The sequence below is a fragment of the Aquarana catesbeiana genome, linkage group LG09 (genome assembly GCF_042186555.1).
Source record: "Aquarana catesbeiana isolate 2022-GZ linkage group LG09, ASM4218655v1, whole genome shotgun sequence".
NCBI lineage: Eukaryota > Metazoa > Chordata > Amphibia > Anura > Ranidae > Aquarana > Aquarana catesbeiana.
In genome coordinates this window covers 48,537,670-48,562,747 of record NC_133332.1, presented here as the reverse complement: position 1 = coordinate 48,562,747, position 25,078 = coordinate 48,537,670, and the positions used below count along the sequence as shown (strand labels likewise).

The 25,078-nt window shown below is 44.9% G+C and overlaps 1 protein-coding gene across 2 annotated transcripts in view; it reads left to right on the top strand.

Annotated features, from left to right (window-relative positions):
• The window catches only part of LOC141107598 (complement factor B-like), a 190,012-nt gene that overhangs the window by 8,545 nt on the left and 156,389 nt on the right, over positions 1-25,078 (top strand). For both annotated transcript variants that reach the window (XM_073598449.1, XM_073598448.1), the window contains exons 3-7: positions 3,320-3,505; positions 5,188-5,361; positions 7,252-7,344; positions 13,737-13,870; positions 22,283-22,415. In XM_073598449.1, coding sequence (XP_073454550.1) covers positions 3,320-3,505; positions 5,188-5,361; positions 7,252-7,344; positions 13,737-13,870; positions 22,283-22,415 — 720 coding nt within the window. The remainder of the gene's footprint in view (positions 1-3,319; positions 3,506-5,187; positions 5,362-7,251; positions 7,345-13,736; positions 13,871-22,282; positions 22,416-25,078) is intronic.

Below are 25,078 nucleotides of genomic sequence, written 5' to 3'. Positions count from 1 at the left end.
ATGTACCTTTTAATGGAACACCTCCTGAAATTAAAACGGAGCACTTCCTGGTATGTGAGAGTGCCTAGGCACTCCTGTTCAGAAGCCTTATGGCTGTACTGTATATCTGTAGCATGAGATCCAAGGCAACTGCTGCCTCTGACTGCTAGTTTCAGGAGAACTTGAGTGAGACTTGGTGATATTGCTATTGTGCTGCTCACTGTTCTCCATGCTGGAGGCTCTGATGTGAGGAAGCAAAGCCCTGCCTCTATAAAGATGGCTACCTCCACAGATCACACAAAATATTGGTGACTACTCTTTTGCCCTCTGCCTTGCTTTTGTAGGGTAGAAGTTCCAAAGTTAACTTCTTGCTGCTCAGTCACAGTAGATTTACTGTGGTAGATTTACTGTGACCAAGCGGCAGCTGCAGGCTCAGCAACGTAAACATACGCTGCCGGCTTGGAGAAAGGAAAAGATGCTACTACCCCAAATTATCCAAAAGCCCTCCTGAGCTGTCGGGTGCAGGATAAGCAGTCGCTCAGCTGCCAACACAATAACTTATGGAAGATGACCTGCAACTCCATACATGCTCCTAAATATTTCCAAATGTATTGATACTCCATAAAAGACAAATAGGTACAGCAGATGTTAATGCGTTTCAGCCATGATGGCCTTGTTTACAACAAGGCCGTCATGGCTGAAATGTCATGTGAACAAGGCCGTCATGGCTGAAACGTCATGTGAACAAGGCCGTCATGGCTGAAACGTCATGTGAACAAGGCTGTCATGGCTGAAACACGTTAACATCTGCTGTACCTATTTGTCTTTTAATGAAGTATCATTAAATTTGTAGCTATTTAGGAGCATGTATGGTGTTGTGGATCATCTTCTATCAGTTAGGCTGCGGACATGCTTTCGAATTTGGACACAGCGTGATGTCAGCAGGCCCCCAGCCAATGATATATGGCTGAGACCTGCTGATCAGTTGTGTCCAAACACAGCAAAATTACACAAAAAAACTGCGCTCAATGGGACCAGAAAATAAAAGAACTATTATAAATGATATGCGTAATCAAGTTCATTTAATTAGATGCACACTAAAAATAAAAATCACAACAGTCAGATGAAAAGATAAGATGCAAAAATAGATCTTAATAGGAAAAAATCATTTTCATAGTTGAAATACTCCGAAAATTGATAAATACGATACCGCCCAGATGACAAGGGGTTAATGCCAGCAAGTGTTCAAGTGTTTTCCAAAATGAAAATGATTTTTTCCTATTAAGTTCTATTTTTGTATCTTATCTTTTCATCTGACTGTTGTGATTTTTATTTTTATGCCCCGTACACACGGTCGGATTTTCCGATGGAAATTGTCCGATCGGAGCGTGTTGTCGGAAATTCCGACCGTGTGTGGGCTCCATCGGACATTTTCCATCGGATTTTCCGACACACAAAGTTGGAGAGCAGGAGATAAAATTTTCCGACAACAAAATCTGTTGTCGGAAATTCCGATCGTGTGTACACAAATCCAACGGACAAAGTGCCACGCATGCTCAGAATAAATAAAGAGATGAAAGCTATTGGCCACTGCCCCGTTTATAGTCCCGACGTACGTGTTTTACATCACCGCGTTTAGAACGATCGGATTTTCCGACAACTTTGTGCGACCGTGTGTAGACAAAACAAGTTTGAGCCAACATCCGTCGGAAAAAATCCTAGGATTTTGTTGTCGGAATGTCCGAACAAAGTCCGACCGTGTGTACGCCCTATTAGTGTGCATCCAATTAAATTAACTTGATTACGCATATCATTTTACAATAGTTCTTTTATTTTCTGGTCCCATTGAGCGCTGTTTTTTTGTGTAATTTTGATGTCTACCTTTCTCCAGAGGTTAGCAGCTGCACTGGGGTCCAGACAATTTTAAATATTGATTATGACATGATAATGATTTTTTATGACTGCCTTTTTTAGCGCTTAAGGACTATATTTTTTTTTTTTATATGTCCAATCACAGCAGAATCCTGTGTTTACAAACACACAGAACACAGATCTGGCTGTTTCTTCTCTTTGCAGGGAGAAAAACAGCCAGATCTGTTAGTAAAAGCAGCACATATTACACACATTACACTTGTTAGGCACACAATTAACCCCTTGATTGCCTCTAGATGTTAACCCCTTCCCAGCCAGTGTCATTAGTACAGTAACAGTGCACAGTATTATTACCAATCACTGTATTAGTGACACTATTAATGTCAGTGTTAGTGTACCTCCCAGTGAGGGTCTGTTGTGCCCGCTACACTACCACAGTCCCACTATAAGTCGCTGATCACTGCCATTACCAGTATAGCATCATGCTGTATAAATTCCAGTATATATAAAATAGTTTGTAGACGCTATAACATTTGCACAAGCCAATTAATATACACTTATTGGTGTTTTTTGTTTACCAAAGACATGTAGCAGAATACATTTTGGCCTAAATATATGATGAAGTGTGATTTTTTTTTTTTCATTGGATATGATTTAAAACAGAGAAAGTAGGAAATTGTGTTTTTTCAAAATTTTTGTTCATTTTTCGTTAATATAATTAAAAATAAAAAAACCCAGTGGTAATCAAATACCACCACCACCACCACTATTTGTATGAAAAAAATACATAAATTTAATTTGGGTACAGTTTTGCATTGATCATGCAAATGCCAGTTAAAGTGTCAATGCTAGTGTCGAATAGCAAAAAAATGCCCTTGTCATTCATGAAGGAGGTAAAACCTTCTGGAAGTCAAGTGGTTAAAATGAACGTACAGGGAATTCTTAGAATATTGGGAGCTTATCCAGGAGCTTTGATGGAGTGATATTTTTATCATGTAAAATTTCTCTCTCCCTCTGACAGTTGAGCTGGGTACACACTATGAGAAAATTGGAAGAAAAATGTTATACAAGGCACGATCATTCGATTTTCTGATAGTGTGTACACAACTTTCCACATTCGATTCAGACTTTCCAAACTAAAATTTCCGGAGGGACAAACTCCAACATTTTTCTTGTACGTGAACAGAAATAACGATTTTCATTTAAAGTGTACTGTTTTTCACACAAGAAGAATCTGATACAAAAGACTGCGCATGATCAGAAACAATAAACAACAAAAAAAGCGCCTTTGTTGTATGAGAATTTTCGTACATTATTTGCGTTCTCGGTTTTGGCTTGCTGGGGAACATCATGGAAAAATAGACGATTGTTCACCCGATTTTCTTATAGTGTGTACCCATCTTACCTTCAGTTCCTTACATTTATCTTGCTTGGCTTCTGTGTCATCTTCCATTTTGTTTTCTGCTAGATGTCCACTGTCCGGGTCAGCTGATGTTTGAGGGAGGAGAATACTTTCCAAGGAAAGCAAAGCACAATGTTGGTGATGTCCTAAACTTCCAGTGCTATGCTGGATTTTCAATGACTGGACCAGAAAGGCGCATATGTCAGGAAGATGGACAATGGAGTGGAACCACAACTACATGCCAGAATTACCGTAAGACAGGCATAGGGACAGTATGTTATTACCTTATGGTAGAGAGAACCCAATGCCAGGCAGTTGTCAGTGTGGGGGTTTCAGCAAAAAAAAAAGTATAAAAATTGTCTTTACATTCCCTAACCTCAAGCTTATCCTCATACTTGGGCTGATCCTAACCAGGGCCATCTTAACACAGGGCAAAAGGGGCAGCTGCCCCGAGTACAGTCATTGTTGTGGGGCACAAAGCAGCTGCCCCTGGAGCCCGCACTGCCCGCCAGGGCTTTTTTTCAGCCAGAGTTCCGCCACATCCAAGCTCTGGTCCTGATCACTTGCTGACTTCTGAGCTGCTCACTACTGTCACTTGTGCATATAGAAATGCTGCTTCTGTTTTTGCAAGTGACAGCACTCCCCTCCCGGTGGCTGTTCATACCCTCCCTGGTCTACATATTGATCTCTATATGAGAGCAGAGAAGGGAGGTGGCGGGGGATCTACATGGATGGAAGCTCCTCCTGAAATCTGCAGCTTGCATGGACATGCTGTAAGTTGTAGCTGCTCTTCTGCAGCCTCACTCTAATGTTTTATAGGTGGTGGGAGAGGATTTCTGTACTGGAAGCTTGTACTTGGGAGAGTAACTTGGATATACACAGCACACCCCTGAGCCCTGCACTCTGTACATAGTTAACCCCTCAAGCCTGCACTCTGTACATAGTTCGCCCCTTAACCTTGCACTCTGTACATAGCGTACCCTGCAACTATGCACTTTGTACGTAGCACAACCCTGCACTCTGTACGTAGCGCACTCCTCAACCCTGTACTCTGTATGTATCGCATCCCTCAACCTTGCACTTTGTACTTAGCGCACCCCTTAAACTTGCACTCTGTACATAGCGCACCCTCAACCCTGCGCTCTGTACGTAGGGCACCCAACAACCCTGCACTATGTACATAGGTCACTAATCGACCCTGCACTCTGCACGTAGACTACCCCTCAACCCTGCACTCTGTACATAGCTCACCCCTCAACCCTGCACTCTATACGTAGCTTACCCCTCAACCCTGCACTCTGTTCATGGCGCACGCCTCAACCCTGCACTCTGTTCATGGCGCACGCCTCAACCCTGCACTCTGTTCATGGCGCACCCCTCAACCCTGCACTCTGTACATGGAGCACCCCTCAACCCTGCACTCTGTACATGGCGCACCCCTCAACCCTGCACTCTGTACGTAGCGCACTCTTCAACACTGCACTGTATGTGCTGCACTCCTTAGCTCTATATGTAGCGCAACTCCTCAACCCTGTGCTCTGTATGTAGTGCACTCCTGAACTCTACGCTCAGTATGTAAGACACTTCACAATACTGCACTCTGTATGTAACACACTCTTCAACCCTGTACTCTGTATGTAGTGCACTCCTGAACCCTGCAGTCTATATATTGTGCATTCCTGAACTCCTGGTATGTAATAGTGCCACACTGTTAGTGCAGTTTGGCCACACCCACAATTTACTAAATACAACACGTTCGGTTGATGGTGGAGAGACAAATGAATAACAGTGTCCCCTCCCACTCTCATGTATAAAGAAAACTAAATCAGTCACTGCATTTTAGGACTCGTAAGCTGCATTATATCACATTTTTTGTTCTTAGGTTGAGCTATCCTTTAAATCTTTTGTCTTTTTTTATCACTTCTCCTGTGTAGTTGAACACTGCTCTGATCCTGGAGTCCCGCCTGGAGCAACTAAAGCCGGAACTTCATATGGACTGAATGATAAAGTCCGTTATTGGTGCCAAGCTGGGTTACATCTGATTGGATCTAAAGAAAGACAGTGTATGTGGAACAAGCAATGGTCCGGTGCTGAGCCATTCTGCAAGGGTAAGAGGAGATGTTTTATTGTGAGATAGAACTGGGTTGATGTACTAAATTGCCATTGTCTATTCCCTTTTCACCTAGAGCACTGATTTGTAGTAATATTGGTGAGGTACCTGGGCTCAACCTTATTAATGGCACAAGTAAGTGGGACCTAATCTTGAGAGGAACTGTACACACAGACACACAATATATGAAGTACTGATATATTCTGTAACTAATAGGCAAGTCCTTATCATGGCTTTACAAGTCCAGTGAATAAACGGTTTCAATGTTTGGCAAGATGGGTTACCAAAGGACAGCTTCAGTTACCAGGATTGGTGTCACTTTTTAGTAGCCTGCTCCACGCTACCAATCACTGAAGTGTATAAAGTGATGAGGGAGCCTTCGCTGAGCTATCCCTGCTCAACTGGTACCTCCCTCTTTGCCGAGTGATGTCCCTCACAAGCAGGGTCCTCTCTCTGTCCAGCCACCAAAATGACATGGGTTCCCTATTTAAAAGGTTCCCCAATAAAAACGGCCATCAAAGTCTCTAGAGAGTTCTGTGCCCAATTGGACAACTTTCCTTTCCTAGGCAACTGACAGAATCCCTTAAGACTACCTTCACCTGTCTACACTTCTCATGCTCTGTACACATGACCGGTTTTCCCGTCGGAATAAACTCTGAAGGTTTTTCCGACGGAGTTACAATGGAATTCTGCTCAAGCTGTCTTGCGTACACACGGTCACACCAAATTCCGACCGTCCAGAACGCGGTGACGTACAACATGTACGACAGGTCTAGAAAACGGAAGTTCAATAGCTAGTAGCCAATAGCTTCTGTCTCGTACTTGCTTCTGAGCATGCATTGTTTTCGGTACATCGGAACAGCATACAGACGAGCGAGTTTCCCGATAGTAATTAGTTCCGTCTGAAAAATTTAGAACATGTTCTCTATCTAAGTCCGTCTGAATTTTCGACGGAAAAAGTCCGATGGAGCGCACACACACGGTCGGAATAAAGCTCCCATCTGACTTTTTCTGACGAACATTCCGTTCGTGTGTACGCGGCATCACTGGTCCCCGATGGGGAAATGACCATTGTCTCAGAGACAGAAAGTGATGGAAAATCCAAAATTTTAGAGTTGTAACCAAAGCAAGAATCAAGGAGAAGTGTTGCAATGTCATATGGGATACTCTTCTCTATTCTATTGAAAACTAAATAAAAACTTTGGCTATACATAAGTATACTTTAAAGCGATATTAAAGTCTTGTTTTTTTTCTTCTAAAATAACAAACATGTTATACTTACCTGCTCTGTGCACTTTCTGTTGCACAGAGCAGCCTACTCAAGCCGGCCCTCCTGGCTCCTCCCTTCTGCTGGGTTCCCCCACAGGAAGCAGCTTGCTCTGGGGGCACCAAAGCAGGTGTGCTTTCGAGCCACGGCTCTGTGTGTCCATTCACACATGGAGCAGTGTCTCAGGCCCTCCACCTCTTTCTTCTTCTTTGCGATATTTTATTTATTTATTTATTTATTTTTTTTATGTTTATTGTATGCAATGCGTTTTTATGCCATGTTGATCATTGGTCCTTAATAAACATACATATGTTTGCACCTCTGTGAGTGTGATTGGGCTGCATCATGCGCACTTCATTCAAAGAGCCCTTACATTTTTCCTTAAAGAATATGCAAACCCAACATTTCATATTCCTGATACGTGTGCCTGCTGTACCACGTGCTTGTATGAGAGAGTATTCTGTTCTCTTTGCATTGCTTCCTTTGTGTGAAATCCCTGGCGTTCCTGCCAGTCGCTAACTCACCTATCACCATCATGGCAAGATTTGGCTTTATAACTGGAAGATTCATTTTTAGGTAATTAATTACAAAGTGATCCAACTCTCTCCCATTGTATTACAGATCGGTACATGTATGACACTCCAGAGAAAGTGGCAGAAAGTTTTTCCTACTCAATTGCTGAAATTATTGCCGGATCAAAACCAGTTAGGGAAGGTAAGATACTGTATCTAAAATCCCAGCAGATGGAAGAAAATGCTCACTTGATTAGGGTCGCCATGTAGTAACATGGAAGGGTTTCCACCTTCTACGGCCTTTGTGAACATTTATGCCCCGTACAGTGTCGGACATTGATCGGGCATTCCGACAACAAAATCCTAGGATTTTTTCCGACGGATGTTGGCTCAAACTTGTCTTGCATACACACGGTCACACAAAGTTGTCAGAAAATCCGATCGTTCTAAACGCGGTGACGTAAAACACGTACATCGGGACTATAAACGGGGCAGTGGCCAATAGCTTTCATCTCTTTATTTATTCTAAGCATGCGTGGCACTTTGTCCGACGGATTTGTGTACACACGATCGGAATTTCCGACAACGAATTTTGTTGTCGGAAAATTTTATATCCTGCTCTCAAACTTTGTGTGTCGGAAAATCCGATGGAAAATGTCTGATGGAGCCCACACATGGTCGGAATTTCCGACAACGCGCACCGATCGGACATTTTCTATCGGAAAATCCGACCGTGTGTACTGGGCATTAGACTTGTAAATGAATGACTTTGTTTTAGATACTGGTTTCCCAAACCAATACTAAAGTTGGCAACACCGCCATTAAAGCAAACAGAATATTGGCATGCATTAAAAGGGGGATCAACTCCAGAGATAAAACGATAATTCTCCCGCTCTACAAGACTCTGGTCCGGCCGCACCTAGAGTATGCTGTCCAGTTCTGGGCACCAGTCCTCAGGAAGGATGTACTGGAAATGGAGCGAGTACAAAGAAGGGCAACAAAGCTAATAAAGGGTCTGGAGGATCTTAGTTATGAGGAAAGATTGTGAGCACTGAACTTATTCTCTCTGGAGAAGAGACGCTGGAGAGGGGATATGTTTTCAATTTACAAATACTGTACTCATGACCCCACAATAGGGATAAAACCTTTTCGCAGAAGAGAGTTTAACAAGACTCGTGGCCACTCATTAAAATTAGAAGAAAAGAGGTTTAACCTTAAACTACGTAGAGGGTTCTTTACTGTAAGAGCGGCAAGGATGTGGAATTCCCTTCCATAGGTCTCAGCGGGGAGCATTGATAACTTCAAGAAACTATTAGATAAGCACCTGAATGACCACAACATACAGGGATATACAATGCAATACTGACATATAATCACACACATAGGTTGGACTTGATGGACTTGTGTCTTTTTTCAACCTCACCTACTATGTAACTATGTGTATATATATATATATATATATATATATATATATATATATATATATATATATTAGCTAAAGATAGACATCCTATTCTATATACAGTTTCTAATCTTCTTCGTTGTTTTGGGTGAAATTATATCCAATTCTTTGAGAGATATAATTTTATCTTATGTTTCCACATCTTGTTTTATCCATTTGTAACATTGTTACAGTCTCTCGCTCATTTTGGTTTAGGGCCGATTCACACCATGAATAGCACAGGAATGCACTGTGCATTCCTGTGCGATTCACTTGCCATCCAGGTGCAGTGCGATTTCAGACAATTCATTTGAATGTGCTAAAATCACACAGGACCGCAGCAAATGTAGTGCAAGCACTTTGTAAAGTAGTGGTACAGAATATGGTACAGAAGTATCATGCGATCCGGTGCAGGCAAATACACTGCATTCGCAACCCGCACTTGGGGTGTCATTAACATTGCACTGACACCAGCTGAAGGCAGTGCGTTTTGAACACGGTGCAGGAAACATGCACAGAATGAGGGTATCCTGCACCACAGACTCTGTTAGCTCTCCGGTGGCTATTTAGATCACTATTTAGTACTTGTGCCTCCTTTGGCCACAGCCCGCAGGTTATTGTAAGGGCCACAGGCAATCTTCTTTCTTGGCAAACTAAAGCCTGACCAGAGCAATACCATGGTTTGTTTTGTGGTGCACGGGATAATAAATACAAATCAGAAGACTCTATTTAACCAGTGTTCAGTAATGATTAAAGCAGAGTTCCACCAAAAGTGGAAGCTCCGCTTATCTGCTTCCTCCCCCCTCTGGTGCCATATTTGGCACCTTTCGAGGGGGAGAGGGGGAGCGGATACCTGTCAAACACAGGTACCCGATCCCACTTCTGTGTACGGTCGCCGTGGGGACCTACGTCATTTACGGCCCCTCCTCCTTCCCCCTGCTGCCTTTTGGGAGACACACACAGGTCCCAGAAGACAGCAGGGCCATTCAGAAAGCACAGCGCAACTTGCGCATGCACAGTAGGAAACAAGCTGTGAAGCCGATGGCTTCACTTCCTGTTTCCCTTAGTAAGGATGCCGACGCCTGCACCGGAACCTGATGGACGGGTCGGCTTCGGGTGCCGACGTCACGGGCTAACTAGGCTCCCTTATATTAAAAGTCAGCAGCTACAGTATTTGTAGCTGCTGACTTTTAGTTTTTTTTAATACAGGCTGGAACTTTAAAATGCCCAATAAATAATACACGAAAAACACTCAATACATTATGACGTGGTTGTAGTGTGTTCTGAGACATGGTCATAGGCAGTGGCGTCAGGAAGGGGGGCTGGGGCCCCGAATGGGTCCCCGAAAAGCCCCTGGGTCTCAGGCATGCACCCTTTCATTGTTAGCCCCGCCGAGCGCCACCGGCGCTGCCGAGCGGGGACCGATCTTATTCCAAGCGCTGCTGAGTGCAGCCGAGTGACATAGCAGGTCCCACCTTCTGGAGCCTGCAGCGCCTATGATGGACGTCTCACTGGTCCAATGCCGGGACCGCGGGACATGTGACATCCATCATAGGCACTGCAGGCTCCAGAAGGTGAGAATTAAAATGCGACTGCTGCGCCACATCACTGTGAAATCCCTGCTCGGCGCTCGGGCGGCTCTCCTCTCCGGCTGCCTGCTGTGATGATGACGGGCGCACCACACACCACGGCTGAGCTGAGCTGCTACAGGACACATGAAGTCTGTATCCTGGTCAGGTAGGTCAGTGTATGTATGTCAGGTAGGTAGGTCGGTCAGTGTATGTATGTCAGGTAGGTAGGTCGGTCAGTGTATGTATGTCAGGTAGGTAGGCCGGTCAGTGTATGTATGTCAGGTAGGTCAGTACATGTCAGGTAGGTCAGTGTATGCATGTAAGGTAGGTAGGTCAGGGTGTGCATGTCACTACCTTCATTGTGTGCATGTCACTGCCGTCAGTGTATGTATATCAGGTAGGTAGGTCAGTGTAATGGTCAGTGGGTCAGGCAGGTGAGTTTAGCGGTCAGCATTGGTAAGCCAGGCAGCAACCAGCAAGTGAGCTTACCCCCCGCCACACAACCAGTGGCGTCTCCAGCTTTCATATTTAGGGGGGCACATGGGGGGACAGGGACAAATGTAGGGGGGGCAACTATAAAATGTGTATATATATATATATATATATATATATATATATATATATATATATATATATATAAAAATATACCTAAAATTTCTTACCCCAATGCTTTTTGATGTGTCAATGACGATGAAGATATTTAGAGGGTCTTCTTTACGTATTCTCAATTTGCGGCTTTCTCTGTCTGGTGATTAAAAGGGAAATGGTCAGATATATATATAGATATAGATATATATATAGATATATAAATATATACTGGGGCCCTTTACTACGACCCCACAGCGGCCCTTTCACATGTTCTGCAGTGAGCTTCCTGATGATGCATTCTATGATGCGAAACGCGTAGAGGCTGCTGGGAATTTTTCACATCAGGTGACCGGACGTGAACGGGAACGAGGCTTGGAGCGCAAGCCGAGCGTGGAGGCCGCAATACAACACCAGGCGGACCATGCGAACAGCCCAGTACCCGTCCATAACTGCTGGATAAGCTTTGTGCCGGCTTGAGGGCACTTTTAAATGTGAGTTGACATCTTTTTGGTGCATTTTAAATAAATATGTCAAAATTGAAAACTCAAACCAGCACGCCCTTCTTGAGTTCTCACCACTGCGCTCGATGCCAAATAGAGGGGTGTGTCCCCCTGTAAAGGGTGTGAGATGGCACTGTGTGTGAAACACCTGTGTAAACAAACTAATAGAGTGAATCCGAAGCTGCCACTTATTAAATGATCAGTGCAAAAAAACTTCCTATTGATTCCAAGAGCCCAAAAAGCGACCCCTGTGAATCAATATAAGCGGCGCTTAATGACAGTGATAGAACATCCAAAAAAGGATTCTAGTGCATCTATCTATACCAAGAATAAATAAAATAAATTTAAAATGAAAAAATATAAAACTGCATGTGGTGATCTATATGAAACACTGTTCAGTGTACAATAAACCAGTGAAAATACTGAAAATTCTAACAGTGTGTGTGAAAGTGTATCATACACACAGCAATATCAATTGCAAATAAATCAAAAGGTGAGATCAGGTAGTATAGTCCATATAAAGTCCATAGACAGGCCACCGTGCAGGAAAGGTGATATATCTGGAAAACGTCCACCAATTCACTTAGTGTCAGTGCCTCCACTCCCCTTGAATTCAACACTCACCGACTCAAATTGCCTCACACTCTCGTGTTTTGGCAGAAAGGCATGGGTATATAGCAGGTCAGCTGAGGGTGTGAGCTTCCGAACTCCTTATAATTCCAGTGTCACCTGTCTCCATGTGTTCATCTCTCTGTGAGAGATGAACACATGGAGACAGGTGACACTGGAATTATAAGGAGTTCGGAAGCTCACACCCTCAGCTGACCTGCTATATACCCATGCCTTTCTGCCAAAACACGAGAGTGTGAGGCAATTTGAGTCGGTGAGTGTTGAATTCAAGGGGAGTGGAGGCACTGACACTAAGTGAATTGGTGGACGTTTTCCAGATATATCACCTTTCCTGCACGGTGGCCTGTCTATGGACTTTATATGGACTATACTACCTGATCTCACCTTTTGATTTATTTGCAATTGATATTGCTGTGTGTATGATACACTTTCACACACACTGTTAGAATTTTCAGTATTTTCACTGGTTTATTGTACACTGAACAGTGTTTCATATAGATCACCACATGCAGTTTTATATTTTTTCATTTTAAATTTATTTTATTTATTCTTGGTATAGATAGATGCACTAGAATCCTTTTTTGGATGTTCTATCATTTTAAATAAATAGTTCAAGCATATTGCGCTATGATTGTTTTTGTCCCTTATGCTTTCCAATGAGGAGTATTAGAGTCAAAGTTTAGCCGGTGAGGAGTGTACTTAAGTGGAGTGGTTATCCCTTGAATGAACCAAAGGCGCAGCTTGAATTAAGCATCTGGTGAGTGGCCAATCTGAATGGTGGAGGTGTTTCACTCAGTCACTTATGATCACTGAGGGAACATAGGAGCACGCCAGTCACAATTAATATCAAAGGACTTTTTGCAGCACATTTGAAGGACTTTGTTACACTGTATAATATATGGTTATATTTCTATATGATTTAGAGGTATAAGGATATGCACATGATTTTATTTTATTGCTTTACACAAGTGATTTTTTTGGATTAATAGTAAAAGGAACGTTGCAGGTGGTGGGTATTATGGGAGTAGTGCATTCACACACACCAATCAGTATTTTTTACCCATTTCAGTGAGGTTTTTTTGAATGCAGCAACTCTGATATATAAGTTTATAAAGTAGTGGTTTTTGCGCCGGTGACACACAGACAATACTGTCCCTGCTATTGACTGCTCTGGTCTGGCATCTCTTGGAATTTACAGGCTGGTTCTCCTGTCCTAAGGACGGGAGAAATCAGTCTGTTTTTTCAGTGACTGAGAGTCCTGGTGGAGTCCTTCCTGCAACTCGCTCTTCTCCCTGCCAATGAGGATGCAGAGGAAGGAGCAGATCGGGCAGCCGTGGTTGTGTGAGCGCTCGCATTATGCAGTGTCAGCAAGCAGAGGGAGGGGGGAGGAATCACCCGCAGGAGCTGACTGGGGACTCTCTCCCTCTTAGACATTGATTTTTAGTAAAAAAAAAAAAAAAATTTTATGGGGGGGGGGTCACATGGTGGGGCACAGCATAATGTTGGGGGGATCAGGGCCCCCTCTGGCCCCCCCTAGGGACGCCATTGCACACAACCCCACCACCCAGCCAAAAAACCCTGTGCCACTAACGCCCCCCCCCATGCCGGCCTTGGACTTTGGGCTGAAGCCCCTGTCTTTTTGCCACCTAGCAACACCCCTGGTCATAGGATTCGATCTAAAATGCCATCTTGAGTAGAAAAAATGTTGTTAATTTTAATTTAACTGTTGGCAATTGTGAACGCATCTTCAGTGTACATGGGCACAGCTGGATGCAAGCTTATGCAAGTGACCAGCGAAAATCCTGTGCCCTAGTTTATGTTCCTACCTCTTAGAATTGCTGACCATTTCCCTTTTAATCACCAGACAGAGAAAGCCGCAAATTGAGAATACGTAAAGAAGACCCTCTAAATATCTTCATTGTCATTGACACATCAAAAAGCGTTGGGATAAGAGATTTTAGGACCGCAAAGGATATCAGTGAAAGCTTCATTGAAAAGGTAAATATCTCTGAGCACACACTAACATATTGAACTATGGTTAGCCTGGGGCGATTACCCACAAAGTACACTGGCACCTAGAACAAGTATGCAACTAGTGAAGTCAACGGGGAGTCAAAAAGAACAAAAAACTTCTGCAAACTTTTCCAGGTCAATGGCTTAAATCACTGAGGCCACTAATTCAGCATGACAGTGGGTCAACCAATATTTTGAGACAGAGAGATCAACAATTGAAAGCCTAGAAGACTGGTAGTTTCTCTTGTATGTTAACTCTTAGTGCCAAGAGACTGGTTTTGGTAGTTTTCTGTGCAGCTCCCGGCACAAAGATCTATGACCTGCCCTATGCCCCCTCCACACTATCCCTCCTGGTAAACCTAATACCAACTTTCACCCTAACACTCTCTGTAACACTAGCCCTCCTTGTACCCTAACACTAATGGTCTGTGTCAATGCAATGGACTTTTGTTTACTTTAGAACTGTTTCTCTCCTCACAAGTCTATGCAAATCGAATAGCAGCTCAAGGTCAAGTGCAAGTCAACTGTGCCTGCAATTAATTTTGAATGGTCTCACAATTGTCTCAAACATATGTCAAAATCACACTGCATTTTACCAGTGAAGCCCGTTGACATAAGTTCTAATTCTTGCCTTAACCATCCTCATAATCCTTCCTATGTTCCTCCTCATTTTGATACGTCAGAGCTGAGGAGGAGCCTAGGAGAAGCCAATGTCTAAGCCTTTGCAGGCTGCTAGCGGGAGAGATGCCGCAGCTGAAGTGGAATAGGATCATGGCTTGGAGACACCTCTGGATGTGATATTGGGATTTTACAGAGTTTGTTTACCCCGCCTCCAGTGGTGGCTGGTGCTCAAAATTTTTTCTTGGGGGGGGGGCGCAAAAAAATCAATTGCCATCAAATGCTGCCACTGTGCCCATTAAACTGTGCCACTGTGCCCATCAAATGCTGCCACTGTGCCCATCAAATGCTGCCACTGTGCCCATCAAATGCTGCCACTGTGCCCATCAAACACTGCCACTGTGCCCATCAAACACTGCCACTGTGCCCATCAAACGCAGCCACTGTGCCCATCAAACGCAGCCACTGTGCCCATCAAACGCTGCCACTGTGCCCATCAAATGCTGCCACTGTGCCCTCAAATGCTGCCAGTGTGCCCTCAAATGCTGCCACTGTGCCATCAAACGCTGCCAGTCTGCCCATCAAACGCTGCCAGTCTGCCCATCAAATGCTGCCAGTGTCCCTCCCGACACCCTGCTCACACCCCCCCGCAGATGAATCGTGGGACACCCCGCTCCCACCAAATCCCCCCCCGCGGATGGATCGCGGAACACCCCGGCCCACACACATCCCCCCATGGATGGATCGCGGGACACCCCGTGCAGGAGGACCGGCGGTTACCTCTTCTCTGGCTTCTCCTCTCCTCTTTTCAGCTTCCTTTGCTCTGTCCCACTTCCGCCAAAGCACTGAGCATCCAATAGGGACGCCTGGCGCTTTGGGTAATCAGGAAACAGGTCTCACTGACCTGCCTCCTGATTGGCAGGGAGGCAATGCGGTGTGAAGATGCCAAATATTCATTCACTATAGTCACACAATTGGGTGGGATCAGGAGGAAACTGTCTGCGGCCCGAGCACACCCTTTTTTTAAGCCTATTAGAGCCTCTGGCTCTAATCAGGTGCTTAAAAAAAAAAAATACACCCCCTCCTGCCCCCCCATAGGAGTCCATGCGTCCGGCATCCTGAAAGGGGCTGGGCGCTTGGATAGGGAGGCGGCAGCAGGGATGGGGGGGGGGCAGCGTGCGTGTGCCCACAATGCACGGGCCGCCACTGCCCCCTTCTACCCATATTCTTTGCTGGGAGGAGATGGGGCAGGCACCCAGATAGCAAGGACAACTTGCCACAAATTAGTGGCAGTGTTGAAGTGTAAGTCTGTTAACTTGCTGCACATTTTCACTGGCAAGTTATACACTTGCAGAGCACTTGAAGAACAAGTTCTAGTTGACACTTTTCCAGTTTGTGGCAAATTTGCGTGGCAAGTCTTTAGCAAGAGCAAAATTGCAGTGGCGAGTCTACAGCAAGAGCTGTGCAAGTCATGAAAATTCAGTCACAGTGACCCCTGTGGTGGGATGACTATTACACAACATAACTGAACCAGAACTTGCAGCAGACTTGCAGAATATTTGCAAAGAAAGTTGATCTGGAGTCATGCAATCAGGGCCGCCATCAGGGGGGTACAGCCCATACACTTGTAAGGGGCGCCAGCGCCTGGACGGGCCCGGCCGACTGGCAGGGATGCGAGAAGGCATGGGCGGGTGCAGAGGAGCTCCCTGGATGCTCCTGTATGTGTGTGAGTCGGCTGGCTGCTACTCGGTCATGAGCTGACATCGGGCTCTCTGCTGCCACCTCTGGCCATTTCCTGAATGTGCCCCCCTCTGCATGTGGAAACAAGAGCTGGGACTAGGACCACTTTACAAGTAAGGGCTGTTGTGCAGGGGGGCTGTGTGTTTGTGTGTGTACATGCTTGTGTGTGTACGTGTCTCTGTGTGTACATGTCTGTGTGTGTGTACATGCCTGTGAGTGTGTACATGTCTTGTGTGTGTACATGCCTGTGATTGTGTACATGTCTCTGTGTGTATACATGCCTGTGTGTATACAGTATCTCACAAAAGTGAGTACACCCCTCACATTTTTGTAAATATTTGATTCCATCTTTTCATGTGACAACACTGAAGAAATGACACTTTGCTACAATGTAAAGTAGTGAGTGTACAGCTTGTATAACAGTGTAAATTTGCTGTCCCCTCAAAATAACTCAACACACGGCCATTAATGTCTAAACCGCTGGCAACAAAAGTGAGTACACCCCTAAGTGAAAATGTCCAAATTGGGCCCAAAAAGTGTCAATATTTTGTGTGGCCACCATTAATTTCCAGCACTGCCTTAATCCTCTTGGGCATGGAGTTCACCAGAGCTTCACAGGTTGCCACTGGAGTCCTCTTCCAGTCCTCCATGACGACATCACGGAACTGGTGGAGGTTGGAGACCCTGCGCTCCTCCACCTTCCCTTTGAGGATGCCCCACAGATGCTCAATAGGGTTTAGGTCTGGAGACATGCTTGGCCAGTCCATCACCTTTACCCTCAGCTTCTTTAGCAAGGCAGTGGTCATCTTGAAGGTGTGTTTGGGGGTCGTTATCATGTTGGAATACTGCCCTGCGGCTCAGTCTCCGAAGGGAGGGGATCATGCTCTGCTTCAGTATGTCACAGTTGGCATTAATGGTTCCCTCAATGAACTGTATCTCCCCAGTGCCGGCAGCACTAATGCAGCCCCAGACCATGACACTCCCACCACCATGCTTGACTGTAGTTAAGACACACTTGTCTGGTTGCCACCACACAGGCTTCACACCATCTGATGGAAAATAATAAAGGGTGCAACAGTAGTGCAATACAATTAAACTAAATATCATGTGTGAATACGCATATATATATATCTCAAACATTGCTGTGAGACATAAATGGATGGATCTTCTATACGGTGGGGATGGAAAGTATTCAGACCCCCTTAAATTTTTCACTCTTTGTTATATCGCAGCCATTTGCTAAAATCAAGTTCATTTTTTTCCTCATTAATGTACACACAGCACCCCATATTGACAGAAAAACACAGAATTGGTGACATTTTTTGCAGATTTATTAAAAAAGAAAAACTGAAATATCACATGGTCCTAAGTATTCAGACCCTTTGCTCAGTATTTAGTAGAAGCACCTTTTGATCTAATACAGCCATGAGTCTTTTTGAGAAAGATGCAACAGGTTTTTCACACCTGGATTTGGGGATCCTCTGTCATTCCTCCTTGCAGATCCTCTCCAGTTCTGTCAGGGTGGATGGTAAACGTTGGTGGACAGCCATTTTTAGGTCTCTCCAGAGATGCTCAATTAGGTTTAAGTCAGGGCTCTGGCTGGGCCATTCAAGAACAGTCACGGAGTTGTTGTGAAGCCACTCCTTTGTTATTTTAGCTGTGTGCTTAGGGTCATTGTCTTGTTGGAAGGTAAACCTTCGGCCCAGTCTGAGGTCCTGAGCACTCTGGAGAAGGTTTTTGTCTAGGATATCCCTGTACTTGGCTGCATTAATCTTTCCCTCGATTGCAACCAGTCGTCCTGTCCCTGCAGCTGAAAAACACCCCCACAGCATGATGCTGCCACCACCATGCTTCACTGTTGGGACTGTATTGGACAGGTGATGAGCAGTGCCTGGTTTTCTCCACACATACCACTTAGAATTAAGGCCAAAAAGTTCTATCTTGGTCTCATCAGACCAGAGAATCTTATTTTTCACCATCTTGGAGTCCTTCAGGTGTTTTTTAGCAAACTCCATGCAGGCTTTCACGTGTCTTGCACTAAGGAGAGGCTTCCGTTGGGCCACTTTGCCTTAAAGCCCTGACTGGTGGAGGGCTGCAGTGATGGTTGACTTTCTACAACCTTCTCCCATCTCCTGACTGCATCTCTGGAGCTCAGCCACAGTGATCTTTGGGTTTTTCTTTACCTCTCTCACCAAGGCTCTTCTCCACCGATAGCTCAGTTTGGCCAGACGGCCAGCTCTAGGAAGGGTTCTGGTCACCCCAAACGTCTTCCATTTAAGGATTATGGAGGTCACTGTGCTCTTAGGAACCTAAGTGCAGCAGAAGTTTTTTTGTAACCTTGGCCAGATCTGTGCCTCGCCACAATTCTGTCTCTGAGCTCTTCAGGCAGTTTATTTTGACCTCATGATTCTCATTTGCTCTGACATGCACTGTGAGCTGTAAGGTCTTATATAGACAGGTGTGTGGCTTTCCTAATCAAGTCCAATCAGTATAATCAAACACAGCTGTCTTCAGCAAACTGTTTGCGGGCTTTTTTGTGCATCATCTTTAGAAGAGGCTTCCTTCTGGGACGACAGCCATGCAGACCAATTTGATGCAGTGTGCAGCATATGGTCTGAGCACTGACAGGCGGACCCCCCCCCCCTCCCCTTCAACCTCTGCAGCAATGCTGGCAGCACTCATAAGTCTATTTCCCTAAGACAACCTCTGGATATGACGCTGAGCACGTGCACTCAACTTCTTTGGTCGACCATGGCAAGGCCTGTTCTGAGTGGAACCTGTCCTGTTAAACCGCTGTATGGTCTTGGCCAGCGTGCTGCAGCTCAGTTTCGGGGTCTTGGCAATCTTCTTATAGCCTAGGACATCTTTATGTAGAGCAACAATTCTTTTTTTCAGATCCTCAGAGAGTTCTTTGCCATGAGGTGCCATGTTGAACTTCCAGTCACCAGTATGAGGGAGTGAGAGCGATAACACCAAATTTAACACACCTGCTCCCCATTCACACCTGAGACCTTGTAACACTAACGAGTCACATGACACCAACACCAATTTGGACAATTTTATTGCCAGCGGTTTAGACATTAATGGACGTGTGTTGAGTTATTTTGAGGGAACAGCAAATGTACACTCACTATTTTACATTGTAGCAAAGTGTCATTTCTTTAGTGTTGTCACATGAAGAGATATAATAAAATATTTACAAAAATCTGAGGGGTGTACTCACTTTTGTGAGATACTGTACATACCTGTTTGTTTACATGCCTATGTGTGTACATGTCTCTGTGTACATACACGCGCGCGTGTGTATGTGCATGTCATGTATACACATGTGAGTGGTGCTGGGAGCGTACAGGTGTGAGTGGTGCTGGAAGCGTACAGATGAGAGGGGGGCTGAGAGCGTACAGGTGAGAGGGGGGCTGAGAGCGTACAGGTGAGAGGGGGGCTGAGAGCGTACAGGTGTGAGGGGGGCTGAGAGCGTACAGGTGTGAGGGGGGCTGAGGCACTAAAGGACTTGGTGGGATGGCCAGTGGACGGGACCCTGGGAATGTTGGTGGTCAGGCTCGGGGGGCAGGCCTAAAGCTGTATAAGGGGCCCCACAATTTCTGATGGCTGCCCTGCATGCAGACTTACTGCAATTGTCTAGCAATAGCTTAGCTAGTTATTTTCAAACTTGCAGCACAATTGCTTGCTATCTGGGTAAGTAAACCGTAACGTCCCAAAGTTCAGAGTCTGGATACAAGAGAACTACAGTGAAAGGAGTGTGAAGCTGGAGAGGAGGGAGAGCACATCCCACACCCCAACCTCCTTTCCAGATTCGGCATATATCATCTAGCACTAAGCTGACAGGTGTAGTGATGCCACTGTCCCTACTCCTGTCAGCTTGTAGTGGCAGAAACTTTCCTAGCAGTGCCCCCCTCCATCGCACATAATACAGGTGCCGGGGTAGCTGTCCCTCCTGCCCCCCTTTCCCCCTTGTCCCAGTCCTGCAATACACATAGGCAGATTCCACACATAATAAAAGAGTGCCCGACCACCGTATAAAATGCCTGCTTACCGGATAGTAAGCAGAAAGAGGCATTTGGCTGTAACCCAGCCATGGCCTTTGTCTTGCAAGGATGGCTGCTGGACACACACAGGAAGTGGTGAAGAGAGACTAACCATAGCGTAATACAGTATGAACAATTTAATAAAACAAAAAAGGGTAGTATTGCACTTACATGTATAAAGATAAAAATCGCATAAAATCAATGCCGGCTGGCAAACACAGGAGCCCGTCCTCCTCTCAAACAGCGTGGTAACGTCAGTGCGTGCCCTCCCAGACGCGTTTCATCATAGGTGACGTTTTCAATTTATCACATACTGCCTCGGTATATCTACGGTGGCCGTTCCGCAAGTGGTTAAACGCCTATGTGTGGATAGGCTAACATTGAGGGGCATTTAGAGGCAGAAAAAAATATCCAATGTTTGTAAAAGTGGTGTTTTTAACGCCCAGTGTGAATGACACCTAAAGCCAGTAAGTAGTAGTAGAGCGCAAACACAAATAAACCCAGCTTTGGAGGACTACTGAAAGATCTCATACACCCTCGGTGTGCAGAGGACTGCCTTATGTAATAACCTGATAAAGTGCAGTTCTTTCTGAGATCACCTTTTGTATCCCCTATAATTTTTATCTTACTGACGCCTTTTTGAAACATTGTAATTATTGTGCACCAGCTGCCACTGGGACAGTATGAACTTTTTTTTAGCTTATGAACATTTGCATTGTTTTTCATTTAATTTACCACTGGCAACTGATTAATTTTTAGCATTCCATTCCACTTTTTTTTCTCTCTAGTATAAGTGAGGGGAAATCCCCTTTAGAAAGTTGTCTCTAGAACAGATGACCTGTTGGAAGATTTCTTCTCACCTTCTGTTCTGGAGTAATGTTTTTGTATGTACTGCCAATTTCCATCACAATGACAATGGTCCTATGATGGACCAATTATGCCTTCCATTCACTGTATGTCATCTGTCGTCTGGGTTGAATGATGCTGAACATCATAATTAAGAGAAAAGGAAAAACTAACAGTACTGGGGAGGAAGTGAGCACTGCAGCCTAACTGCATTTTTATTTTAAATGCTGCCTAGGGGGGACAATAAAAAAGCCAAGAGCTGAGCTTTAAACAAAGAAAAGCTCATTGATGATTGGATAATCTGAGTTTAAAGCAACGTTTGCATACAAATCATTGTAAGTGCGCAAATGATTGGAGACCTTCAAATTGGGGTACTCATGTTACATACAAATGGCAATTGCCCCAACCTATAACTTGACGCATGTCAAATAACAACATAGAATAAATCCCAGTTCAACTTACCAGCCAGCCTGCAATAAACCGAATTGTCCTGTCAAACAATTCACTTTAAAAATGTGTTTCTTTTCACACATTTGCAAATACATGCGTAAGCGGCAAAAGCCAGGCTACGGCACCCTGTATCTGCAGTCCTAACTCTATACATTTTGAGAGCCTCCATAGTAGGAGCACATATATTATAATGGATAGATTGAGGGCAGGTATGCCTGGAGGGAGCCCACTCCTCAAAGGCACAGGGGCGCACTGGACACATAGCACAATGGCAGCGAAGGTGTCCAGTGCACAAACGGCAACTGCCCCAACTTATAGCTGGCCTTAACAGCAAGGAAGGGTGACACATGTCAAACAACAACGAAGAAAAATTCCCAGCTCACTTACCAACCAATCTGCAATAAACCGAATTGTTCTAACAGTTCAAATTAAAAACAGAGGTTTCATTTGCACACATTTGCAAATAAATGCGTAAGCTGCAGAGGCCACGCCATCCCAGTATCATTCTGGGTTCTGGTTCCCAAGTCTCCGGATAATGGCAAACATCCACCGACTTCCCCCAATGTAGTGTACCATGACTGATTCGGGTGGGGGGCAGGGTAAAAAAAAAGGCACAAAGATGCAGACGTGCCTTTTTTGAGAATGTTTTTGGAAAATGCCTTATATAAATATATATATATTTTTTTATCTTGACTAGATTTCATCCTATGACATTGTGCCTCGCTTTGCTGTCATCTCTTACGCTTCAACTGTAAAAACTATTGCAAGTCTAAATGACAATTTGAATCCAGAGGAAGTAATTGAGAACCTTAAGACATTTCGTTACAGTGGTAAGATATTCTACAGGTTGGACTCTTATTGATAACACCTGGTACAACTACGTTATTGGACAGTGCAGAGGACATCCTGGTGGTCAAATTGCTGTCAAGTATTTTATTTTTCTCAAATAAATGATACATTGTTTATTGAAAAAAAAATAAGTTAAAAAAATAGACATCAATCCAGCACAATTGTCACATAGGAGAAGACAATAACAAAGTCAACACCAGTACTGTGGCAATAGGAAAAGGATATTCCAACATAAGAGAGAACTTAGGGCACATAACCTCACAATAATATTCTATCCACAATAAGATCAGTGGGACCAAGGCCAGGGTCTCCACTCACAAGCCCCAGATTTTTTTCAAAATTCCCTACGTAGCTTTCCAGTTGGAGCATATTACCTATAGATTTAACCAATTCAGCATGTGTAGGGGGATCCTGAGATTTCCAATGGACCAGTATAAGGGCCTGAAATAGAGCTCTAGTAATGGCTTCACTGATAAAGTTCTCAACCTGTAAATCACCTAGGATACCCAACACACATTTGAGATTTACAGACAGTGGTTTCAAACACCCCATTAAGGGTGGTCACTACACCTGTCCAGTACGTATTCAACTTGGGGCAGTGGTGGAATTATTGGGGTCGCTGAGGTTGCCATGGCGACCGGGCCCCTTGCTGCAGGGGGCCCTTGAGGGCCCCCTGTATACAGTACTTTGATAGGAGGAGCGGAGACAAGCTCCCCGATCCTAAGCCGAACTGTATTCGGCACTGTGCGGGGAGCTGGTCACATTGATTACAAAGTGAAAGCATAGTGCTGTGCTCTTTGTCTCCCCCTACAGTGCAGTACCCGGCAGGAAGAGCTAAGGTAAAAGCCTGCCCTTTTTTATCTACTGTATGTGTGTTTATATGTATGTGTATGTATGTATGTGTGTGTGTATGTGTGTGAGCATGTATGTATATGTGCATGTGTGTGTGCATGTGTGTGTGCATGTATGTATATGTGTGTGTTCAGTGGTGGTGCGTCCATATGGGCGCCGCCCCCTCTCTCCAGGCACCCCTCTATCACAAATAGATAGATTCATGCATAGCGTCAATCTATCTATGGCCGCCACTGCCCCCCCTATTCAGACGCCTGGCCCCTTTTCGGACGCCAGGCACCTGAATTACACCGGCGGGGGTGTTTTTAAAGCACTAATAGGCTTCAAAATAGGTGAATTGCGAGTGCCATGCTTGGCGCTCACAGTCCACCCAGGTGTGTTAGAAAAGCGATTAAATATTCGCTTTCCTAACACTGAACCGCCTCTCCACCAATCAGGTGCTCGGGTCTGTTACCCGTCACCTGATTGGCTGAAACGACAGGCGCCGCTATTGGATGCCTATCAGGAGGAGAGGATGGGAGGAGACGCATGGAGGACCCCGCTCGTCGCCGTCACCCGCTGGCCCACCGAGACAGCGTAAGTGCTGGGCAGACTGCGAGCGGGCAGGGGGGGTCACAGTGGCAGCATTTGATGGCACAGTGGCTGTGTTTGATGGGCATAGTGGCTGCGTTTGATGGGCACAGTGGCTGCGTTTGATGGGCACAGTGGCTGCGTTTGATGGGCACAGTGGCTGCGTTTGATGGGCACAGTGGCTGCGTTTGATGGGCACAGTGGCTGCGTTTCAGGGCACATAGGCACAGTGGTGGCAATTGATGGGCACAGTGGCTACGTTTGATGGGAACAGTGACTGCATATGATGGGCACAGTGGTGGCAATTAATGTGTACAGTGGCTGTGTTTGATGAGCACAGTGAGGCTGCAATTGATGCGTTTTTTTAAAAATAATTTTTCAGTTTGCTTGCACCCCCCAAAAAATTTTGAGCACCATCTGCCACTGGTTTATGTGTGTGTGCATGTGTGCATTTATATATATATATATATATATATATGTGTGTATGTATGTGTGTTTACATGTATATATGCACATTTTATGTATGCACTTTTAATCCTGACCCCCTATATGTGTCCCATTAGAACCAATTTTTTTTTTTTTTTTTTTTTTGCTTGTTAATAGTACCAGCAAAAAAAAAATGCTGTTCCTCTGAAAAGTGATCCATGCTCGGATCGCTTTTCAGAGGCATTTGACAGCCGGTAAAGAGGCAATATGTTGCCTCCTGACCGCCTGTTTTAACCCCTTAAATGCATCATCACTATGCTGTAACTGCATGCAATGCACACAGTTGCAGGGTGGTTGCAGTGCAGCCACTTCAAGGGTGCCCTGACTGGAAAAAGATTGAGAAACACCGACATAGAGGAACCCATCTCTCCATTTTCCTCCTGCAGCTCCTGAATTCCTTTACATGCAGCCACCCACTTGCGACCGGGCCCTGGTGTTCTGCCATCGGGCTCGGAGAAAAGAGCCCTGTCCGGGAGTCAGGGGGGCCCTTCATGGTTTCTTGCATCGGGGCCCTGAAGATTCTAGTTATGCCTCTGACTTGGGGCATCGTCAGAGTAGATGGATTAGATCCCCATGATCTCACCTACATTAATACACCAGGCAGCAGCACACATTATTATTTATATGATTACATTTAATGCAAGTAGGATCTAGTAAAGCCCCCATTTTAATCTCCAGAGCGTCCTCCCACTACATGGCCTCAAAGGCACCTACTGTGCATCTTTCTCAGTAGTCA